At 35.1% G+C, this 23,591-nt stretch overlaps 1 protein-coding gene across 2 annotated transcripts; it reads left to right on the top strand.

The window, feature by feature from the left end:
* Positions 1–7,128: 7,128 nt before the first annotated feature.
* LOC141712999 (CLP protease regulatory subunit CLPX3, mitochondrial-like) lies at positions 7,129–17,965 on the top strand. Of its 2 annotated transcripts, none has more exons than XM_074516178.1 (15): positions 7,129–8,271; positions 8,802–8,863; positions 9,032–9,129; positions 9,292–9,371; positions 11,843–11,893; positions 12,098–12,172; positions 12,244–12,321; positions 13,124–13,180; positions 13,269–13,339; positions 13,466–13,565; positions 14,350–14,454; positions 16,047–16,109; positions 16,208–16,330; positions 17,238–17,393; positions 17,588–17,965. In XM_074516178.1, the coding sequence occupies exons 1-15, from the start codon at positions 7,363–7,365 to the stop codon at positions 17,663–17,665; spliced, it is 2,106 nt and encodes a 701-aa protein (XP_074372279.1). In that variant the 5' UTR covers positions 7,129–7,362; the 3' UTR covers positions 17,666–17,965. The 2 variants fall into 2 exon arrangements, with proteins under 2 accessions (XP_074372279.1, XP_074372281.1); XM_074516180.1 differs by having other exon boundaries at positions 7,130–8,271; positions 17,591–17,965.
* Positions 17,966–23,591: the final 5,626 nt, after the last annotated feature.

The following is a 23,591-nucleotide window of genomic DNA, read 5'->3' on the forward strand; positions in this document are numbered from 1 at the left end:
AGCACAGCACGCCCGCGCTGCCCGGTGGGGCGGCCGTGCTGGCTCCCTGAACCTGAAAAAAAAAACAAAGAAAACAAAAATTCAAACACAAAATCAAATCACAACTGAATTTCCCTCTCCCACCTTCCATATTTCCCTCTCCAAATCAGTTTCAATCACCCCATTACTCCCATTATTCCCATAATCAAATCCCACTTCTTTTCCATAACTAATTCCTAATTCCCTATATATATACACACTTATACACAATCTTCTCCATCACTTCTCAATTCTCAAACACACAAATCTCTCTTACACACATCTTTTCTCTCAAACTTATTCAAATTCAATGGTACCCAAGAGACAAAGAATCCAAGTTAGCAGCAGCACCACCGATTCTTCAAGTGTTGAGGGTGTAAGGCCTATGTTTTTTACTCCGGAGGCTGAAGCGGAGTATACGAGGTTGTTGTCGAAGCCGATAGCCAAGGAAAGAGGATTTATGCCATCGGGGAGGGATGGTAAGTTGCTCGAGATGATTCTGAAGATGGGTTGGGTTGCTTTTTACGAGACACCCGTTGTTGTGCCCATGAGTGTGGTTCACGATTTTTATGCGAATGTGAAAGCGGATATGAATGGTTTTACTGTGGTTAGGGGGTTAACTGTGGATTACAGTGCCGAGGCTATTCGTCGGGTGATAAATCAGCCCGAGAGACAGCCGGTTCAGGATGATTGGGTGACGAAGACCAGCGAGGATTTTAACTTGGATTTGATTGTTGCTACGTTGTGTGTTCCTGAGACTCACTGGAAGTTCAAGAGGGGCACGAACGAGTATGCCACTTTCCCTGCCTCGTGCATGAACAAGTATGCCCCTGCACGAAACTCTTTTATTTGTGCTAACATTATGCCTTCATCACATGTGCATGATGTTACGGTGTACCGGGCAAAGCTGTTATAGGATATTCTGCAGGGTGATCATGTGGACTTGGGGTCAATAATTTATCAGGGTATATTGAGGTTTTTGTGAGAGACCACTACGAGTTCTATTCCATATGCATCAATTGTGACGAAGTTGTGTGTGGCCATTGGAGTTCATTGGCCCATACATGAGCAGCTGTAGATCCCTAGTGCCCCGATTGACAGTTCGACGATAGCAGTGATGCAGGAGTGGGGAGGAGGTAAGGCGGATGAGAAGGGGCTTGGTTACTCCTATGACCACTTGCCGGGTGGCCGTCCGGCTGATCAGACATATGCTGGTGGTACGACTCAGGCGAGCAGAGCAGCATGGAGAGCTCAGTTGGGCGAGGCCGGTCCTTCACAGCAGCAACAGCAGCAGGAAGCAGATGACAGTGCTGGTTTGGGTTCAGCGCAGTATAGGCGCTTGATGAGGAGGATGGATGCGATGTATGACATCCATAGTAGGTTTGCACATGATCTCACCCAGGCATTGAGGACTGTATTCAGAGCTACAAGAGTTGATATCCAGTGGCCAGTTTTCGGTGAGGACTCTGTGTATGTCAAATAAGTATGTTTGTGTTATTATGTGTTATGAATAAAAGCATGAATCCGTGTAATAACTCCGATAATAGAATTGAAGTGTTGTCAGTCATTTTGAGTTTAGCTTTTATTCTATTTATAAACTTGTGATTGCCTTGGTGAGTGGTGAGTCATGATTATTGATCTAGTTGCGATGGTGTATCTGTTAATCATTTGCACACATGCACGTTTATGGCTTGTAAGTTGATTTGTGGGATCTGATTGATCTTTGTGTGAATAACTACATTTATTGAGATGTTGCTTAGTGGTTGGTTTAGTTATTCAGAGGGGATCGCTGCATTCATTTAGTTTGCATTCATGTATTTTTATTTCTTGTTCTTTGAGTCCGTTTATGCTTGAGGATAAGCATCAGTTCAAGTTTGGGGGTGTGTTAAGTGGAATTTATGTCCACTTAGAATGCTCTATAAAGGCTTGAATTGGTGTTTTGTACTCAAGTATTTTGTGTATTTGATTCGTTTTTATAGTGTTTTGCATTTCAGGCATAAATAAGGGATCAAGGAGATTTAGCATTGCTTTGGTGCTAAATTTGTGTTAGGACAATTTCCTGGGAGTTCCCTCATGGATCGCCATCAAGAACCAACAATTAAAATAAAAATCAGAAGTTTTTCCAGATGGTTAGCGCGCCCGCACTGTGCTAGGGCGCGGCCGCGCCGGTTGTCAGAGTTGTAGCGCGCCCGCGCCAGGTCGGCATTTTAAAACCCTGTTTCAAGTAGCGAACTGATTTTTTGGAATTCTAATCTGCATGGGCTGCTATATAATGATAACTTAAGGTCATTTTTCATAAGAAGCATGTAAAAGAGTTTAAGGAGAAGACATCGAGAAGACCTAGGAGCACAAATACAACCAAGGCGAAGAAGAACTAGTTTAATCTTGTGATTCTTTGTTTTAAGTTGTAATCTTGGATGCTAGTTTTCTTGTTTTGTTGAACCTATACTCTTGTTTAACGTACTTTGATTATTATTCAGTTTTATAAAGACTTAGTTTATTATACCATGCTTTTATCGAAACCCACGGTGATGATGAGTTCGGTTATGGGCTAAACATTATCGTGGGGTTCTAGCGGATTTACTTAAGGATTTCAATAGTTAATTTGTTTCGATACCTTAGTGTGTGGTGATTGTATGATGTCCTAGTATTGGTTGTGCTTATTCGTCTTATGAGCTTCGCGAACTTATGAGATAACGTGTTAATCCTTATTAAAATGACAGTGAATATAAGGGTTTAGAACTTGCCATGCTAGCATAGGTTCATGTATTTGATATGCATGATTCGTAGGTAATTTTAACCATCTTACTTGCCCTATGTAATCATGATAGATAACTTGTGCATTAAACTGTTATGTTGTCAAATTATATAGACATACAGGGTCTGAATATAATTGGTGTCTATTCAGCTTCTATCTCTTTTGTGGATGTCTGGTAGTAGGGTATTCGTACAACGAATTTTGGCGTTTACTAGTTTCGTGTTATCTGATTAGTGTCATCACCATTACATGCTAAGGTTAAGAATAAAAAGGTTATTGAATGAATTAGTAATGAAGTTAGAATCCCATGTTTATCTTATATATTAAATCAAACCTTTTAATCTCTTAGTTAATTGCATGTTAGTTAATATTGTAGTTATAAACAATCTTAACTTGTTATCATCGTAGCATTGAATAATAACCATACCATTGTTGCATAAGTACATTGATTGAAATTAACCTAAACCAGTCTCTGTGGGAACGCACTAGAATTAATTCTACATTACTTGCGATCGCGTATACTTGCGTGAATATTAGCGCGTGTTTTCGTCCCAACACCAGACGAGGATGTCAGGAGTTTAACTGGGGGAGTTTGTAACACCCCAGTCCCACATCGATAAGATTTGGAACTTCTGTTCAGTTTATAAGGCAAATACTACTATTATGTGCACTAACAAATTATGATCTTTTGAGGGTCTATGGTGGGATTATTGTTTACCCAATTAAAGGCATATGAGACAGTAGGCTTCGTGTTATTTCGGACTCGAAATCGGGACTTGACCCGATTTTCGATAAGGCTAGAGATTTGACCTGGGTTGTGATATACTAGATTTTCATTAATAAAAGTGACATTTTTTTAAATTCTTGAATTTCCAAAGTACGAATTCTTAAATTTATAAGGTACGCGTCTTAAATTTTTGAATGTTTCATGTATTTCTATTGGTTTTTTCACAGATTTTTTCCTACTCTTTTAAGGTAGATGCATAATTTGTGTATATCTTACACTTCTCAGGTACACGGAGTATATTTAGTTTTAATAGGTTTATAGAATTTTTTTAGTATTTTACTTATAGCCGACTCACATTTGTACACTCACTTTTTTATTTCCCAAGAATATTCGGAACATCGAATGATAACAAATAGGTCGTTTGATTGACATTAAAATGCTCATAAATTTAAAATAGTCAGAAAGTGTCATTTGATGAAGTTGTTTGGTTAACAAAAGTAAGGGAAAATAAACTTACTTATAAGGTTGAATTCCCATTAAACATGAGAAGTTACTCACCCACATATCCCTTCGTAACTTACACTTCCTATGATGAGTAAGTGCCCAGCCCACATGACAGCCAAACAATATTTTGTACTTACTAACTATTGTAATTTCTTTTGGAAATGTAACTTATGTGGTAAATAACTTTATATTAGAAACCAACAAGTACAAAGTTTCAAATTTGTTGAGTTTCTTCATTCTAAATAAGTATTATTGTAATTATTTATATAATCAAAGAAAAAAATAGCGTTGGAGGGGTAGCTTTTTGATTGGGGGACTTACTTTCCATTCTAGAATCCAGGGACGAAGCGAACAATTGTATATAGGGGGCCAATTTTTTTTCATGGACACAATAAAATATTTATTGAACTAAATACAAAATACTAGTAAAAAAAATTTATTAGACCTCTATCTTTCTTCAAATTACGAACCCTATCTATAATCGAGTTAGTATTAAAAAATTTCACTATTTCTCTTGAGATATAAATAAGCATATAATGATCGAGAAACTCATTGTGATAATTATAAGTCACAGTCTTTCATTAGCAATAACTCATATAAAATTAAGTTATTTTTTGAATATTAGTAAGCAACATTTAAGCAATCATTAAAAATAAAATATTTTGTTTGTTAAGAAAAGAATAAATTATTTAAGAACAATTAAAAATATTACATGGATAATTAAATTTGAATTAACGATCTGAATGGGTCAAAATTAATTAAAAAACCGATAATACAGGATAGAACTAGTTCTGCTGTAAAAAAATAAAGAAGTGAGTTATGAGTTGTCGTGATAAAAAACCTAAAGACTATTTTTTCTTTTGAAGAAGACTCTTATTTCTTTAAAAAAGATACATTGACGTTTATCTTTCCGACTTACCACATTTTACAAACTATTTTTCAAAAATAGTATAACTGTAAAAATTTGCATATTTTTATTTATTTTTGAATATTAATAAGATAATTATAATGAATTAAAAAATTTATTATATATAGGATAAAATATTTTTTAGGGATGTACAAATATTTTTATTAGAGGAGCCAAATTGAAAGAATACCCAAAATATATCACTTTTCAGCTTCAAGTGCACATAATACCCACTGATGGGATGGAGTGCCCAAAATATCTACGGACTAAGCATGTAAAGCTAGGGCTGCACAGAATTTCGGTCTGAACCTGTAACCCGGACCGAGTCTACCGGTCCAAGACCCGGACCGGACCAAACATAACCGGTCTGGTCCCCGGTCCTTATAATTAAAAAAATCCGGTCCAAACTTGAATGGAACTGAATTCATATATATAATTATTTTATCTTTACTTTATTTCGTATAAGATGATATATAAATATCAAACATTCACCTATATCATCTTTTATTGATCCACATTAATGGATAATAAATAGATCGATACTACACTTTAAATTACTAAATTTTGTATTTCATGTGATAAAACATTGATATTCACACACTTAAAAATTAATATTTACTTTTAAAATAATAAGATATATACTTAATTTTAAATTTTTATTGACGTACCAATTAACGAACTTTTTAATGTGTATAAATTAGAAAGAAAAATTTAAATAAAATTAGATAAATATTTTTTGTATATATATTAATTAAACCGGTCTAAACCGGTCCGGTTCCGGTCCAAACCGAGTTTTTCCGGTCCGGTCCCAATACCGGACAAAGCCGGTGCGGTCCTCGGTCCTTAATTTTAAAAAATTCCAATCTTTGGTCCGGTCCGGGTTAATACGATTTTGACCTTTGTGTAGCCCTATCTGAAGCATTCGTATTCAGATTTTGAAAATTTTAGAAAGAAGACCATCATATTCGGTGGATATTTTGGGTACTCCCTCTTGTCACAAATGATGGGTATTTTAATTTTTTGACCGACCAAATTTATATCTATTATACCAAAATAATGTACAACTTACATCATAAGATATATCTTATGTGTCAAGCTCTCGTTAAGAGCTTACATCATCAAAATCCATGTGTGAAACTCTCATCAAGTTTGCTTATGTCATCTTCCAGTAACAATCCTCTCCTCCTTTAATTACTTTCAACCTCTCTCTTTCATTTATTAACTCCACTAATTATCTCTCTCGCCCATTTCTCATTTCTTACATATTTCTCGATCTCTTTCTTCCTAATTTTTATGTTCTTAAATTAATACTCCCTCCGTCCCTCCCAAATGTTTACATTTGGGTGGGGCGCGGAGTTTAAGAAAAATAAAAAAATTGTGGAGGAAAGTTAAAAAAGTGAGTAAAGTAGTGGGACCGATTAATATTATATGTATAAAGTGGGTATAGTGGAGAGAAGTAGTGGATGTAGTTATTTTAAAAATTATAAAAACCTTACTATTTTTGAAAAGTTTTGAAATGTAAACAATTGGATGGGACATCCAAAAAAGGAAAGTGTAAACAAATGGGAGGGACAGAGGGAGTAGTTTTTAATAGTTTTATTTTCTTCACTAATTTTATCTTATTTAAAATAAATTTTATTTACACCATATTCATTATTATATTTTAATATTTAATAAAAAGTTGATAATCAATATTTGTAGTTTGGGTAATATTATTTTTTGAGTTTTTGTGTTTATAATTTTATCCCACTCTTACTATTATGTATTAAAATTTTTTATATTAATATATATAATTCAAATTAAGTTATTTCAAAATAATTTTAAAAAAATAATTATAATATAACTGATAATCGGTCGGGAACTAATATAGGGATATAGTTTATACATGAATAAAATACAATTGTTGGGCCCTCGTCCCTGCTTGAATCTTATGTTGGTTGAATGGATGAAAGAAGCATATTCCGGCCTCCGACGATATTATAGTTGGAGTACATTTTAGACAAGCAACCAAATTATAAAAGTAGAATGAGAAGTAGGCAGAGAGAGAGAGAGAAAAGGGACACACGAAGGCGAAGATGCGGTGAAAACAGAACAACGTGACAAGCAAAATGAGAACATTCTTCCTGGAACCAACTCAGTAATTGAATAATTTAATTGCAGTAAATTGAATAATTAATGATTACATTTACAATTTTTACATGGTATAATTAAATTTGTTTGTTCTCTGCTTCTTCTTCGGTTTCGATCATCCTGAAAACACTCCCCACTTATCCATTCTCCCCCACTTTCTCTCCCAATTCAACCCCTCTCCTCCCCCTTTATATATTAAATTAAATTTATTCATTCATCTATACTTACATTACACACAACCAACAACTCAACAAGTAACCCACTTATCATTTCCACAGATCCAATCTCATTTCTATCCCTCTTGATACACAAACAATAATGTCTTGTAGATTAAATAATTTCAGATTATTAGCATTCAAAGCTTCCTTGTTTTCCTTTTCTCGCCCACAAACTCAAACTCGCGCTTTCGTTTTGCACCTCGGTTCTTGTGTTCGCCTCAGACAATCTCTCATCGGAGTTCAACAACGCTACAAATGGGATCACGGTGGCGGAAGTAATTCCGATGATTTCTATCACACTCGTAAAATTAGGGCTGAGGCTAATTGTCCTCGCTGTTCTAAGCACCTTGATCTTTTGTTTTCGAATCGTTCCCATTTGATTCCTCCTCCGTCTTCGGATGCTAATAATACAATTTCTAATACTAATACTAATGCTAATGATGTTAATGCTAATGCTGGTAATAATAGTGGGGGTGTTTCGGCACCTGGAGGGAAGAGTGGAGGTTATCAGGCTGTAAATGTGTGCCCTAGTTGTAAGACTGCTTATTATTTTCGACCCTATAAGATGGCTCCTTTACAAGGGACTTTTGTCGAGATTGCTAGGGTTGATACTCGTAATCATGATGATGTTAATCATAAGATTGCGAAGAATTTTAATAAGAGAATGACTGCTACTGAAGATTACGGAAATAGGATTAAGGCTTCCTTTTGGCAGACTTTAAGGGGCGGTGAGCCTCCTGAGGATTGGCCTCCGCCTAGTCCACTGTCGCCTAATGGAAACGGCAATGGAAGTGGGTTGGCAGTCCACACGCCTCCGGGTCCTCCTTTTGCGCCTGGTGTTAATGTGGTTCGTGCTGCTGGAGGGGGAGGTGGTGGTGGTGGTGGTGGTGGTGGTAATAGGGAAAAGAATGGGTGGGGTGGGTCTAATTTGGGAAGGAAGTTACCAACTCCCAAGGAGATATGTAAAGGACTTGATAAGTTCGTTATTGGGCAAGATGGCGCCAAAAAGGTTAGATTTTTGATCCAAGGCTACTTATTGCTACATTTTTATCATATTGACATGATATAAATGACTTGGATATAATGAAAGTACCTACAAGGTTTGACTTCTCTGTCAAAATGATTTTATATATAAAGTTAATCTTGATCACTCCATTTACATGATTTTGTTGCGAGTGTAAGTGTAGGAGCTTACACGTTTCATTTATATGAATGAAGATCTCCGTGCAGTGGCCTTTCATTTTAAGCTTCAACTTCTTTTAATAATGTAGTAAAATATAAGAACATCCATGGGGTTGAAAGTTTGCTACTAGTTAGTAATCTTCCCAAATGTTCTTATTTTATATATCGTACCACTATCAAGCTTATTGTATTTTTGTCAAATTCCATTACACAGTTTGCACTGACACTGTGTTCCCTAATTCTATGTTCTAAGGGTATCTACTATGTCTACATGGGCACTTACACGGATGACTGTCAAATTTTGTCTTCTATGCTCTTCCAATCTCATATCCTTTCTGCTCCTCACTTGTGCTGCAGGTGCTATCTGTTGCCGTGTATAATCATTACAAGAGGATATATCATGCCTCCTTAAAGAAGAGGTTAGTCATTTAGTGTCCAGTCTGTCCTATATTAAATCCGTGTTGCTGTGCTATTTGCAATTACTAGTAATTACAATTATTAATGCTCAGTTTTTTCCCCATTTAGCTATGCATCATTGACCTTGTTGTACCTTTTTCTTGAGCTGAACTTCTGCACGATATTATTAGATCAGGAGCAGAATCAGGCGTATCAGAGGCAAGAGATAATGACGATAATGTAGAATTAGAAAAGAGCAATGTACTCTTGATGGGCCCAACTGGCTCTGGTATGCACCAAATTGAACATGCTTAAAACCTTTCATTTTATAGTGTTCTGAAATTTACGCATTTGCAGATGATCGTAAAGCATTTTATTGTATACTTGGAAGCCGTAACAATTAACAGTCTGAGTCGGATTGTTTTTTTGACTTTGAATTTTTTAAAAACAGGGAAGACATTACTTGCGAAGACCCTAGCCCGCTTCGTGAATGTACCCTTTGTCATTGCGGATGCAACCACTTTGACACAGGTTAGGCAGTTGCCATTATATTGCCATTTTTTTTCCTAGTAAATTAGAAGAATCATGCTTTTGCACTAAGCCTTATTGATATTTAGGTATCTTCTATTTCTTACTAGATTTTAATTTCTTCAATGATTAAATATATAGTCTGGTGAATATTGCTTGTATATTATATTGCATCTCTTACCTGTTTATTTAACTTTACGAAAGTTCATAAACGATATCCAAGCATATTCACACACGTTGGCCTATTCCTCTTAATCTCTGTACTCCGCTCTTATTAGTATGATGTCCATACTTATGAAATTTTATCAAAGTAGAATTATATAAATGTTGACATATATGATATATATGTAACATATTCATGGTGAGATACAGATATCACGATTGTATATACTCCGTCCCTGTGTTATGAAGACTGAGATGAATTTTTGTTCAAATTAGATCATCCAAATAATTTTCAAGAAACAAAAAAGTTTAGTTGCAATATCACTGTTAGTATTTCCATACGTTGCTATGCCATTTTTTATTATTATTGTATTTACTCTAGCATTATGTATACATTTTTATATCATTCGCTGTAATATATGGTTTTGCATTTACTTTAGCATTATGTATTCATTTTTATATCATTCGTTGTAATATGGTGTTTATTATTCTTCTTGCTTGTTGATAATGGCTATTCTAACATGCTTAAAAATAAAGCCCTGCTAAGCAAATGAATGTAATGTAAGAGGAAGTAAGTGACGTGGATTGCAATAAATGTCACTCATTTTCTCCCAAGTTTAAAAAAAATTATAGTGAAACTTTCATTAATGTTCTCCGAATTGGAAGGAAAACATGCAGTTGACTTTCAAATTACAAGTTCACACTTATATTTAAAATCTAAGAATTTAGTTAGTAAGGATATGTTAGGAATATCAAGTATTTTTTAATTTACCTCCACTTTATTTCCTATTCCGTTTTGGAGTTAAAGTTTTGAGAGGAAAGCATGCAAAACTTTCACTCCTTTTCACCCGCTTTCTTCCTTGAAAACTCGAGAGCATGAATATGAATGCAAATTACATTATTTTTTTTCTTCATCTGCTTTCCTACCTATTAAAAACTCGGGAGCTATCTTATCTTTTTTAATGTTATGGCAAGTGGTCAAATTAGGTTGATGTGAAAACCTACCTCACTTTTTAAGGGGTCATCTGCCGGTGACAAAGGGATTTTATATACCAAGATTAGCAATACCTACTTAGCTCTGAAGAACCAAGCATAGTGGCAAATGGCATGAGACATGCTGAATAAGTGAAATTTGGTAGGAGTGAGAAGATTATATTATAATTTAAGAAACATGCTAGATAAATCATAATTTAGAACTTATAAATTAAATCTCCGAAACTTAGATTCAGTTACCAAAGAGACAATAATTAGCTAACAAAGCGAACTTAAATACCTGGCCCAAAACAAGGCCATTCCCCCCCCCCTTCTCACAGAGCCTTATGCGGACGTTACCGCTCATACAAACAAATAAAAGAAATAAAGACAGGAAAGAATTGAAAGGTTATAGGGAATACTCAAGCTCTCCGCATTGGCTTTAAAAGTTGGTAACTGAAAGACATGACTGAATTGGACCAGCATGGGGTGGCATGGTCTATATATATAGACATTTACCCAGTTAGTGACTAATTTTGTTGGAACCAGGCCGGTCTATGCTTGTGGACCAGTGGGATTCCCTATGGAATGGTGCCATTTTTGGCCCATGTTGACTCCCATCTGTCCAACCAAATATATGGCCCATGTTTCTCGCGTTATTAATCGGTAAACTTTTTTATTGTATTTTAATGAACATACATGATTATGACATATAGTTCTCTTGCAAAAACAATACCACACGAACATTAGTATGCACACAATTAAGGACTGAGTGAGCTTCTAGTTAATTATCTTCATGTCAGATGGAGGTCTATATGCAGTGGCGGAGCCATGTAGTACCGAGGGGCACCCATGGCTTACCCTGACCTTTCAGATATATAGTATATTTATATACAATCTACAGTAAGTTCAGTTGTCCAAGTTGGTTTTTGGTTGAAAAAAAGGCATTAATATAGTTTTGGCTTGAACCCAGATTGGAGCTATTTGTGAATGTTATTTTTAAGTAATGAATACGCTGGATGGAGGGAATATGTCATTCTTTCCGAACAACAATTTTTTCCCTAATACACGCTTTGGAGTACCCTTGGATCAGTTTCCAGCTCCGCCACTGTTTATATGTAGTTCATGTATTGGAACCTCAATGTTTCAACAAGAAGTTATTAATATGTTATTTACTTGTTGCCAAGGATAGAACATAAGACCTTTCATATTATAGTGGTCTAGGCTCCATATGCCGATCAAATATTCCTCCTACAACAGGATATCATTCTTTAGCTAATTTATTTACTCAATTTATCTATTTTTTACTGTCTAACCATTTTCTTTTTTTTTTTTTGTAGGCTGGTTATGTTGGTGAGGATGTTGAATCCATATTGTATAAACTACTAACGGTATGTAATATGTCCACTTTGTCCTTTTATATTTTTTATGCCATCTTCTTTTACTGCATTTTTCTTTGTGAAATTTGAGAATGATTTTTTAATAGGAATGGGGAAGTCCAACCAGGATATATATAAATTTGAGAATTATTTAATGATTCTGTTCTTTATATGTCTACGATCTCTAATATTCTGACTGTAAAATTTGAAATACAGGTAGCTGAGTTCAATGTACAAGCTGCTCAACAAGGGATGGTCTACATTGATGAAGTTGATAAGATAACGAAAAAGGTGCTTTAGCTTTCTCTCTACCAAGTTTGTTGATATGACGATCTTTAATCTCTAAACATCTGTCTGCGTAGGCCGAGAGCTTAAACATAAGCAGAGATGTTTCAGGAGAGGGTGTCCAGCAGGCTCTGCTAAAAATGTTGGAAGGAACTGTGAGTTTTTCATGAGATATAATATTTTTTTAAAGTAGTTATGTTTGTTGTTGATGTATACTTGTAAAAAATTAGAAGGTTTTCTGTCCAGTTTCTTGTGGAAATAGTAGCATATGCCAGTTGTATGTAATGCATGTTGCTGGCATAGTTATCAAAAGCATTATATTTGCAATCGCTTATGATTTGATGTGATTCATTATGGATTTACTGCATAATTGCATGTGAATCAATTTTCTTTTTACATCAGACATAGTAGTCAGCCGAGTTTACACATGAATCAATGTAGCCACAAACTGCTAATTGACCTGGTAAATAGTAATTGAAAATAAATAGAAAGGGGTATGCAAAGGTTGAGATCACTGAGGTGGTTGAAGGTGATAATGAAAGAAAAGAAAAAGAAGCATGAAAGAGGAGAAATGAGTTGACTGTGGATTACACAGAAATGAATAAAATTAGTAGCCTAAATGTTGATGGTGACCGATGATAATCATACTTCCCTATATGTGTCTCTTTCAGTAAATAATTAATGAAGAGCTATAACTCAATGTTCGAGACAAGGTGGTTTTGTCGCCATGACCCCGTAATATCAATTATATCACAGGAAAATTGAAAATGTCAAGTCTGTAGTACTGTATGGGTGTCTATAATTGAATTGATGGAGGTTTAAGCTAACTGAGGTCATTATCAGCTTCAGGGGACTTTTTTAAATTTGCCAACCAGTTTCATGTTTTTATAGCTTTGAACACCAATTTTTTATTTACTGGATAATAGATAATACATTTGTTTTGATTTAATATTGTAGATAGTAAACGTTCCTGAGAAAGGAGCAAGGAAGCATCCTCGAGGCGACAATATTCAGGCATGAACATAAAAATGTGTGTTGCATTAAATTGAAACCAAGACAAATGTAATCATCCAGGGCTTTGTTTTGTTGAAATCATTTGCAGATAGATACAAAGGATATTCTTTTCATTTGTGGTGGCGCTTTCATCGACTTGGAGAAAACAATTTCCGAGAGGTAGATTGCATTTTTTAATAGCATTGTTGTAATGTTGTTTAATTAGCAGCAAATCATTTAGTTGTCTTTCTAGATACTATATGCTGTGTAGAAAGTTTAATGTACTAATTTGCAATATTTTACCAGACGGCAGGATTCATCCATTGGTTTTGGTGCACCTGTTCGTGCAAACATGAGAGCAAGTATGATGGCCAATGCTGCTGTTACGTCATCCTTGTTGGAAACTGTAAGAATCAGGAATAAGAATCACAATAATTTTCAGACACTGTGTTCAAACTTTTAACAGCTAATAGTATACTAGTTTTTTTTAACATTAGATTATTGCTTAATTTATTGTATAAGTGAATGATCTATATACCATTAACTCTTCCTATTCATTATCCTCGTTTCACCTTGTAAAAATAATACCTTGATTTCATTACATATATCTGTGCATGTCAGCTGTACGTACTTAAAAGTAGAAGAGTATCATGCCGCGTCTGGACTTCAAACGATATAGCTTTAACCATAGTAAATGGTCCCACATTTTTGGTTGATAGAATCAAAGCGGATTTACCAACGAATTACGAAATGCTATGGTTCTTGCATATGATTTCTTTATTCAGAAGTCATTCGTGAGATAATGTACCTCCTTTTCCTGGTTATAACATAAAAAGTACAGCTGGCTATTATGTTTTATTTTCTCCTTATGACATTCACATTATTCTTCTGCAATTTTGTATGAATCAAGATATCAAATATATATTCTTGATATATCGTGTGTGTTTGTAATTGATCATACCAAAAAAAGATAGAAATTGAGTATAAAGTGTATTGTACTTGTTATGCAAGCACGCAAACACACATTAAGTAGAGGTCAACTATAATTTATTGCTAAGTCATGGAAGTTAAATTATTAGTTTCTCGTATCCTTTTCCACCTAATAGCAATTATACATTTTTAGCTATCACACATGGCAAACTATTTTGCAGGGTTTAATAAATTTTATTTCTATAAATTTTCATTTACAGGTTGAAAGTAGTGATCTTATTGCTTACGGCCTTATACCAGAATTTATTGGGCGCTTCCCAATTTTGGTTAGTTTGTCAGCTTTAACTGAAGACCAACTCGTTCAGGTAAAATTGTTGTAAATGCAATTCTCTTGAAAATTAGTCCATTCTAGGAATTTTTTCATGTCTGTAACAGATTTACACGAGGAAGAATAGATTCCCAGAACAGGGTTTTGTCTAGAGATGGTAGTATGATCTAGTACTTTATACTTTATAGAGAATAAGGTTTTAGGGCACCACTAGTAGGATACCCAATTACCCATGCATAAACAATCTATAGTTATTTGATGCATGTTTTGACTACACTGATCTTAATATCATCACGAGAGAACAGAGTAGATAATCCAAATTATGGATAATGGACTATGGGCTTGGCTTTTTAACGGTTTACCACTCAGTACTAACATGTTCTTTTTTAAATCTGATTTCTAATATTTCCAGAATTAAGTTGGCTTTAAAATTAAATTAATGGCCACTTTATTAAAATTAGTAGAATGTGATCAATGAAGTGAAACAGATAATTGGTTATGATCTAAAATTGATTTTTTATTGCTTCATATCCCTCAAGTAATTATTCCAATCCAATCAAGATTAATTCTTAGAATAATTAATTTAAAAAAGGTGCATAAACTAAACCAATTGGAATTATAAACTGGTGTAGTAGTGTGAGCTGACATAAAATCCTCATTAAATTTTCTAGCATTAGCCAAGTCATACGAACAGGAGATTGCTTGGCTTGATTTCAAGAATATTGTTGATAGGATTTCTGAATATACACCTAAAATCACTAGTCAGAGAATGAAAGGCCTATATTTGTGAGAAATGATCAGATACATTTAAAGAGAATAGTCTGAATTGTCGGCTTTTTGATTTTGCGGGAATTGATTACTGTCTGCATGTTGATGATGAGTATCCATCTGAGTTCGAGTTTAAAGGATAAATATTTTAGAATGGAAATATTTAGCGTAAGACATGCTTTGAGTTGAACCGGCTTACTCACACTCTCCATCATGGGTTGAATTATGGGTTTAAAACAGATAACCGGTTTATGATTTAAATTAATTTTTTTTATTGCTTCATGTTCTCTAGGTAACTCCAATCCAAGCCAGATTAATTCTCAGAAAAATAATTTATAAAGTTATGTAAACTTAACCATTTGGAATTATCAACTGGTATAGTAGTATGAGCTGACATGGAAATCCTCAATAAATTTGGTCACATTGGCCCAGGCCAACAGAGGAACAGGGGATGCTTGGCTTGAATTCAAGAATATTGTTGGTAGGATATTTGAACTATACCTAAGATCACTAGTCATAGAAAGAAAGCCTATTTTTGTGAGAAATGATTAGATACATCTTAAGAGAATAGTTTGAATTGTTGGCCTTATGATTTTGCTGGAAGTGATTACTGTCTGCCTGTCGATGATAAGTATTTGTTTTAGTTTGAGTTTAAAAGATAACTATTTTAGAATAGGAATGTTTCGCGTTACACCTGCTTTTAGTTCCAAGTCAAATCTTGAAGATTCAGTTCATCTGAGTTGGTGCATTCTTTCATTTGCTTTAGTCTCTGGTAAAAGGGTTTTGATATATTCAGTTTTTAAGTTCATTTCACTCTCTAACTAATCAATTTTGGCTGCACAACTTGTTTATATATATCAGGTCCTTACAGAACCAAAGAATGCTCTTGGTAAGCAGTACAAAAAGTTATTCAGCATGAACAATGTAAGATATATACAAATATATATATGATTTTACCTTGTACGAATTTTCATGTCTTAAAGTTCAGTTCTGATCATGAGAACCCCTATGTCCACCGCCAGGTAAAGCTACATTATACACAGAAGGCACTTGGACTGATTGCTAAAAAAGCAATGGTTAAGAATACAGGTGCTAGGGGTCTAAGAGCCCTACTTGAAAGTATTTTAACTGATGCTATGTATGAGGTATGCAATCAAGTATTTATCTTAAAACGATGGCATCAATACTTTGTTGTTGCAAGTATAGCTGTTTATGACACTTTTTATAACAAGAAATCACGAAAGAGCATTTGGATTGATTAATCCAAAAAAAAACACTAGCCAAGGATATCTTCGCCACTGAGTGAACTCTGAAGAACTTTGAATTAATGTAGCAGCCAACATCTTTTCTCCCACTTTGTTTAATTTCCTTCTAACAAATCAGGAAACCTTGTAGTATTTTTGAGTAAATAAAATTCTCCATTCTGTTATCTTCATCTCCTTCGCCTTTCCCCAGTGAACAGTTGGTGAATGGTGAGCTACAGCTGTGAACAGTCACATTGTTTTATCAGTAGTTACCTTCATCATTTGTATTTTTCATGCAATACCAACTAACCAAGTTATGCCAACAGTTAAAAACTGATGCAAAATCTACGATACCACTCTGATGTAGGGGAAAAAGTTAGAAGTATAAATTATGCTATACAAACAGTTAAAACATAGATTAGGTTATTTGACGCTGAAAATTTATTAGCTCAAGAAATTTTGAATGAGAGATGTATGAATTGCAATCCAATTGCAACCCCCAACTCAAAGAAATTATTGGTTATCAATATATTCAGTTCAAACCTCAAACACTAGTTAAATAAACCTTATGGACTTGGTCAAGTGTACACTTAGGCCTATTATACTCAGCCTAAATAAACAAATTAGTTAGTTGTAGATTGCTAGACACTCCACAAAGACAAAAAACTTTAATTTTCTCTTTAGTAGGTATTCTATAATAATGTAATGATAAATATAAAATCTTCTTCTGATATTCAGTCTTCACTTGTATTCCCAGTCAATAGCTCATTTAGACTTCTACCTGACAGAATTTAGGCTTGTATTGTAGATTCCAGATGTCAAGACTGGCAATGATAGAGTAGATGCTGTTGTCATTGATGAGGAGTCGGTGGGGTCTGTAAGTTCAGTTGGCCAGGGAGGAAAGTTACTTCGGGGAGATGGTGCACTGGAGAAATACCTTGCAGAGACCAAGTTACCACAAACGGTATAAATTGATTACATTTCATTTCTGAAACTCCTTATTCTCAAAAAATATGCTTATGTCTGAGCAAAAACTAGTTTTCTTGTGATTTTCCTTGTAAAAGCGGGGGTTAGGAAATAATGTTCCTGAGAAGAGGAATGTAGGCAATTCGCAGTATTTCAGTGTTGTCTATTTACATCTATGTTTTGTTCTTATAGCAGGAAAATGATGGGACAGCAGATGGAGATCAACAGGAAAGTGAATCAGAGGTATCATCCAGAGCCATGAACATGTAACTAGCAACACTGTAGTAGAGCATTTACTGTCTAACAACTCAAAATCCTTTTTTTTTAATTTACCTTGTAGAAATCACATTCATGACCTGTTGTAATTATTCCTTTGTATAACAGCATAGATTCTAGTCCAGGTACAAAAGAATAGGAAAAGAGAAAAGAGAGGTAAATATACAAGTAGGATGTACCAAATAATTTTAGGGAGTCATTGTAATAGATGTTCTCTGCAAAATTGCAACAAAGACAAACTTGCATAAATGAAATACATATTATTCTTTGTTATATACAAGATTTTCAATACCACTCTGAGAAGGTACTGTGTGTGTCCTGAGTTCACGACATATTCTTAATATGATCACTCCTCATGTTAGTGAGTATAATTTAGTGAAACACCATTTTATTTGTTTTTCGAATCCATCATGGGTTTTGGAGAATAATATGATCTGTATGTATAGCGAGTATAATTCTTTACAGCGGGGGTTCTAAAAGTTCAACGACAAGAAAAGAATTGTGTGCTGAAGTTCTAAAATTTCAACGTGGTTGGGCCAATGACTTTTACTTATAGCATTTCTTTACTAATAATTCCTGCCAAAAAATATACTTGTAGCTTTCAGATTTTAAATTAGACCGATGCTAACGATAAAACAAACACGAAATATGTCAAAAAAAAAACGACCAATGTGAAATAAGTTAGAGTCTGAAGGATGAACGAGAAAAATTGGGCATGAGGGTGCCCAAATTAGCCGAGATTAAAACATTTTATAATATAGAAGTCCCCCGACAATAAGAACCGGCTGGCTAGTAAAAAAAATATTCTAAAAACTAGACAAGTAGCTCAGTACAATGTTAAAACAAGAGATGAGTCCTTGGCGACTTATTTTGAAAACCAAGCACCTTACCAAGCATCGTGTTTCTAATTTTTTGAACATTCAGAGAATACCTAGATTCACGTCATTTATTGTCCCGCTCACGCTAAATGTAGTAAATTCCCACTGTTAAGATCAACGTGCAAATTCTCTTCTTTTTTTTCCTTCATGCAATTGTTTGAAATAAAGAAATTTTTGATCAACTACTCATTCCATTGGCCTGTGTTAAAGTGTAATATTTTGAGTTTCATTTCCGATATATTTACTAGTGTATTTATAGTCCTATTTGAGCCTCTAAGTGGACTAAATTTTATTGGTGGGTCTGGTCCAACATTCAGTCCTCTCTTTAGTATAAAAAAGATTTTTAAATCGTTTAATTATAGATTTTTACATGAGAGATTTTGTTTTTTTGTACAGTGAAGCATAAAAGTGTTAAAAAAGAATTGAAAGATACATTCATATTTTCTGAATGAGGGAGCGTGTGTTTCTCTTTTTTTATTTTCTTTGTCGGGAGTAACCCTTGGCGACGCTTAATAGGACATGAGCTTTGTAAGGTTGTTGGGATGTATGCAAAGATGCTACTAATGAATTCTTTGCGTAGTTGAAAGATGGAAGACTTTTACTGCCTCTGCTTTTGCTATTGGTGGAGAAGTGAAAATAGGTCCAAAATAAGAATTTCAAGAAGCATATAACGTGTCTAAACTCTGGCATAGTGGCTTTGGCTTCTAAGAATGAATTTGTATTTGAACAGTTGTTGAAGTCGAAACTGTTGTTGAATCTGCTGGAGTCGAGTTTATGAGGTGGAAGAATTATATTGACGGTCTTCTTTTTCTGTGTTTCTTTTTGTGGTATAGTTTTCTTTTGATAACATTTTTGTTGATGTTGTTCTTAGTTGACCCGTTTTGACTTTCATTCTTTTTATTTTTTCATGTCAATGGAGTTGTTGAGGTTGTTGAACCATGTTGATTTGGTTGATGTGTCTGAAGCTCCAAAACTGCGTCGTGAAGTCCGTGGGCTGAATATAATTTTAAATTTGAGAAAAATTCTTCTAGTTTGTTGGCCGAGGAGATGGTCGCGATGAGTAGATATCCTAAGGAATGCCTATTGGAAACTTTTGTAATCTTCTTTTAATCAATCCAAGGCTTTTGAGTTGAACCACCAACTTTATTTTGTCATTGTTCAGGGAGATGATTTTCTTGAGATTCATGAACTAAGGTCTTTTGGAGTTTGAACTTGGATGGTTAAATGTATTGCTTTTGCCTTCACTTAATAATCGCTTCCTTTTGCTTTGTACCTTTCTCTTCGTATTTTGTTCCTTTTACCAGATGAGTTGGATAAGTTGTTGAACTGGTATTGAAGCAGTTGAGATGATGAAGGTCCCAAAGTTTCGATGAGGTTCGTGAGCTGAAAGCTACGAAGTCGGACCTTAAGAAGGCCTCTGTGAGCTTGAAGAAGGAGAAGCACATTTGAAAGCTCTTTTACTCAATTTATTTCCATTTCAAGTAACCTTTTCAGAAGGCTTTGTGATATGGCCTTGAAGATTTATATATATATATATCACTTTTCTTTTGAGGTATTTGAGCCATTTGGGCTTGGTGCCCGTTGCCCGACTACTGTTGAAAAGTTTCAGCTGAAGAGGTCGTTTGAAGTCTTGGAAGAGAAGCCTTCAGAGGTGGCAAAATTTTTTAGGCTTATCTAAAAGATTTGTGGGAAAAGATGGGAATGATGAAAGTGGCTCTTCGAATATTCCCTCTTGATGATTTTAACATTTTTCTTTTAACTTGCCTTGAGATGGATTGTATGTTAAATGTAAGTAAGCAAGGAGGTCCTGCAAAATTTACTTGCATGCCTCGTAGGTCAATGAGCTTGTTCAGATATAGAGGTCATCTGATAAGAAGGGGAAAATAATGATCGTGTTGGCTTGATGAAGTTGTGAGGTGATTGACTGAAGTTTTGACCTTCTTTTTAATTTGTTGGGAGTTGAACTTATTTGTACTCGTGAAGAGATTTTCGTGTACATACGTCACATTTTATAGATCTTTGTGCTCATTTCTACGATACCTTTGAGAATTTTGGACATTGAGGTGTCAATGAGGTGCGTGAAGCGATATGAAGCTTTTTAAGGAGTACGAACTTTTAAGCATGTTTTGGAGATTGAAGGGCCTTCAAGACATGAGGTGATATGAAGCTTTTTTAAGATTTTTAGTGGAATTATAGAGCATATAAAGCCCTTGAGTATATTATTGATTGAGGTCAAAGTAAATTGAGATGCCTTCGAGGTCTTTGGATTCGCTCTTGGCGAGTTATTAAATTCGCTCTAGGCGAGGTCCGATGAAGTCTTTGGATTCACTTTTGGAGAGTTCTTTAGATCCTCTCCTAGAGATGTGTTTTTAGACTCGCTCTTGGCGAGGTTGAATGAAGTCGATGAAGTCGACAAAGTCTACAAGGTGTTTTGGATTCGCAATGTGTGAGATATTTTAGGTTTGCACTCCACAAGGTGTTTTGGATTTGACTTGGAGATTAGCCCATGATAGAACTCATCATCACCATGGGTTCATATTAAAACATGATAATAACACACAAGATTAACTAAATAAAATACTTATTAAAACCAGAGTAAGTCACAAGAGTAATAAGGTTCAAGTAAAGAAAACTAGCATCCACTGATACAATGAATAAAAGAATCACAAGAAAACGTATGCTTCCTCTTCTTCGTTGCGATGTGCTAAAACGGTCTTCTTCCTTCTCTCCCTGCTCCTTGAGTGATACCACGATTCCTCACATGTGAAACGTCTCTGAAACTACTTATATAGAAGCCCCACAAGACCCAGCCATCTCAGAAGTCAGAAATCCAACAGAAATATAACTCTAAAAATTATTATTTAATTTTACGACCCTGAGCGGCCGCCCAGCAATCCTGAGCGGGCGCCCAGCTTCCTGAGCGACCGCCCAGCCAGGCTGAGCGGGCGCCCAACACCTTTCTGGAAAAATGCTTATTTTGCTCCCAATTTCTGCTGCGTCCTGCTCCTAACTTCCCACTTGCAATGCCATGCACATACCTAGGCTTATTCCTGATGAAATCTCTCCACAAATGCAAGTAATACCCTGAAATACACAAACACTAGAAAAACGCATCAAATACACAAAATACTTCATTTCAAGGCATCAATTCAAGCTATTATAAGACGTTCTAAGTGGTATAAAATGCCACTATCACTCGCTGTTGGCGAATTATTTAGATTCGCTCTTAACGAGAACTTTGGATTCACTTTTGAGAGTTTTTTAGATTTGTTCTTGGCTATGATTTTGTATTTGCTATTAGCGAGGTCGTTGGACTTTCAGAAGTATTTAAGCGTATAACTAATTGAAATCATAAAACATGTATTGATGTTGTTGGAGAGGACTAATGTTTCGTGAGGATGGCGATGTCAACAAAATGAGACATTTGAAATAAAAAATTGACAAAAAATTGTGAATCTTAAAGCTGACATGGAATGATTTAAATTTGTTCTTGCATTGAGCCCTTGTTTGTGTAGACCTTGACGCTCCCTTTACATAATCGACGTTCTATCTTTCGTAGAGTATTGTGGAAGTATTATTGGGAATGAGATTCCATGTTAGAAATTCTTCAAGTCTATGTTACTTTAGGCATTGGGGGTTGGTGAACCATTGAGGTCGTCGAGGCGGTATGTGTCGGGCTCTTTCAGACAAGTGGAGTAGTGCCTTTGAGCTGGTTGAGCCGTCCGAGAAGTCGTGAGGAGGAATGGAGGATGACTTTATTGATTCCAAATTACTTTTTAAGTTTAGTACTCAGATGATAAACATCCTTCTGACATGTTGAATTCTCTCTCAAGTCACAAACGTTAGCAAGTTCATTTTTCATTGGCGTGGTTTTATGATGAGAAATGAGACAATTGACCATAATACATGTTTTGTGTCTTCCTGGTACCCGCAATATTTGTCTCTTGGTTGGGGTTTATGAGACGTGATGGTTTATATTAAGGATCCGATTGAGGATGGTGATGATCGGTACTCTGTCGTTGAGCTCTGTGACGTCGAGCACCTTTTAGGGTATAGGGAGCCAATACCCTTTTGGTGGGGGAATCATTTAAGCAGTTGACCCCTCCGAGGTACGAAGAAATCTTTGTCTTTTATTTGTAGAGGTGTATGATTGTTGATCCGACCTTCTTTGAATTCTGTCACTTCTATTGTTGTTCTGACGATACTGTCATCGTGAAGAATGATCATAATACTTACCCACTATTTGACTTCAGAGATTTTTAGGATTGTATATTTTCGTAAGTTCTATCGTTGCCCAAATATTCCTGTAGATGTTTGAAGTAATAAATATGGAGCTTTTTTTTGAAGAGCACTTCAAGGAGGAGACCATGTATGGACTTAGCCGCTCGTGCTACTTGAGTATTTGATAGTTAGCTCTTCAACCATATTCTTCTAGTTTTGAATTTATTTAACAATAGAGTTTCACATGAGGATTTTTTAATACACGGAGTAGAACTAGTGCTTCGCGACTTCTGAATGCCCGTAGGATCTGTGGTGTTTGTAAGAGATGCTTATATTGGAGTAGCAAACTTTCTATTTGTTTGAAGTATTGTTTTGAGAGGTCAATACTTTTACCTTTAGGTTTTGGTGATTTGTCAAACTAAAAGTGAAAATTAAATTAGATTCCTAAGACACTTAGAATACTCCCTTAGGGTTTAATTTGTGACAGTATCTGGAATCAAGTCGAACTGAGATATTCCGAACAAACTGTTTAAAGAATATTTTTCGACATTTTGTTTAGACATGAATTGGAATAGATATATAAACCTAATGATATATTCTATACTAGGCTGTTGGGTCATAAACAAAGACAAAGGTTTTAGGCACCAAACCCGAGAACTTTTAAAACACCGCTTTTACGAGCCATAAACTGTCAAATTATTTAAAAGCGTGTCATGCCTTCATGTTTTACTCTCAAATATATTTAATATATTTATTGAATATTTATGTTCATTTTATAGTGCCAAATTTCATGGCAATAGACAAAATATTGATTTTATTCC

This window comes from Apium graveolens, chromosome 3 (assembly GCF_009905375.1).
Source record: "Apium graveolens cultivar Ventura chromosome 3, ASM990537v1, whole genome shotgun sequence".
NCBI classification, from domain to species: domain Eukaryota; kingdom Viridiplantae; phylum Streptophyta; class Magnoliopsida; order Apiales; family Apiaceae; genus Apium; species Apium graveolens.